This window comes from Aptenodytes forsteri, unplaced genomic scaffold (genome assembly GCF_000699145.1).
Source record: "Aptenodytes forsteri isolate BGI_AS27 unplaced genomic scaffold, ASM69914v1 Scaffold426, whole genome shotgun sequence".
In the NCBI taxonomy this organism is placed as follows: domain Eukaryota; kingdom Metazoa; phylum Chordata; class Aves; order Sphenisciformes; family Spheniscidae; genus Aptenodytes; species Aptenodytes forsteri.
Window position 1 is genome coordinate 1474310 of NW_008794010.1, and position 628 is coordinate 1474937.

General features: G+C 70.4%; 2 protein-coding genes across 2 annotated transcripts in view; one reads left to right on the forward strand and one right to left on the reverse strand.

Annotated features, from left to right (window-relative positions):
• Positions 1-175, reverse strand: part of KIAA1143 (KIAA1143 ortholog) — a 13790-nt gene extending 13615 nt beyond the window's left edge. The window contains exon 1 of the mRNA XM_019474896.1: positions 5-175. Coding sequence (XP_019330441.1) covers positions 5-94 — 90 coding nt within the window. The 5' untranslated portion in view covers positions 95-175. The remainder of the gene's footprint in view (positions 1-4) is intronic.
• A 266-nt stretch (positions 176-441) lies between these two features.
• Positions 442-628, forward strand: part of KIF15 (kinesin family member 15) — a 36246-nt gene continuing 36059 nt past the window's right edge. The window contains exon 1 of the mRNA XM_009290504.2: positions 442-460. Coding sequence (XP_009288779.2) covers positions 442-460 — 19 coding nt within the window. The remainder of the gene's footprint in view (positions 461-628) is intronic.

Here is a 628-nt window from a genome sequence, read left to right on the forward strand (position 1 = left end):
GGGCCCCCTCCCGATACCCGCCCTGCCGCTTGAAGCGGCTGAGAAAGGCGGGCTCGGCCGGCCGCACATAGGAGACCTGGTTCCTTTTGCTCATGGCCGCGACCCGCGACCAAGCCGCGCTGCCGCCTCCCCCGGCACAGTTCCGGGCCGAGCAGACGCGAGAGGACGGCGGCCCTAGTAGGACATACCTGGCACAACCCCTCCCTTCCGTTACTCTCCCCGTCACGTGAAAGGGGCGAAGGCACTTCAGCCAATGCCAGGAGAGAAGCCGGAGCGGGGAAGGAGGACATGGAGCGAAATGGCCGCGCCCATGATGGCTTCGAGGAGGGGGTGGGGCCATGCCGCCTGCGGCTCTTAGCGCCAAATTCAAACGTTCCGCCATTTTGGGGAGGTGGCCGGCGGGCGGGGAGGCGCTGGGGGTCGGCAGGGCCGGCGAGGATCATGGCTCCCGGCATGAGAGGTGAGGGAGGATGGGGGTGGCTGTGGGGCTGTGCGGCCGTGAAGGGGCTGAGGGATGTTTCCCCCCTTGTGCGGGGAGCAGGCGGGGACCGGGGCGGCTCGGTGAGGGAGGCCGCGCTGCAGGCAGCGCCCCCGGCCGGGTGAGGGACGGCTCTGCCCTCTGGGGCCG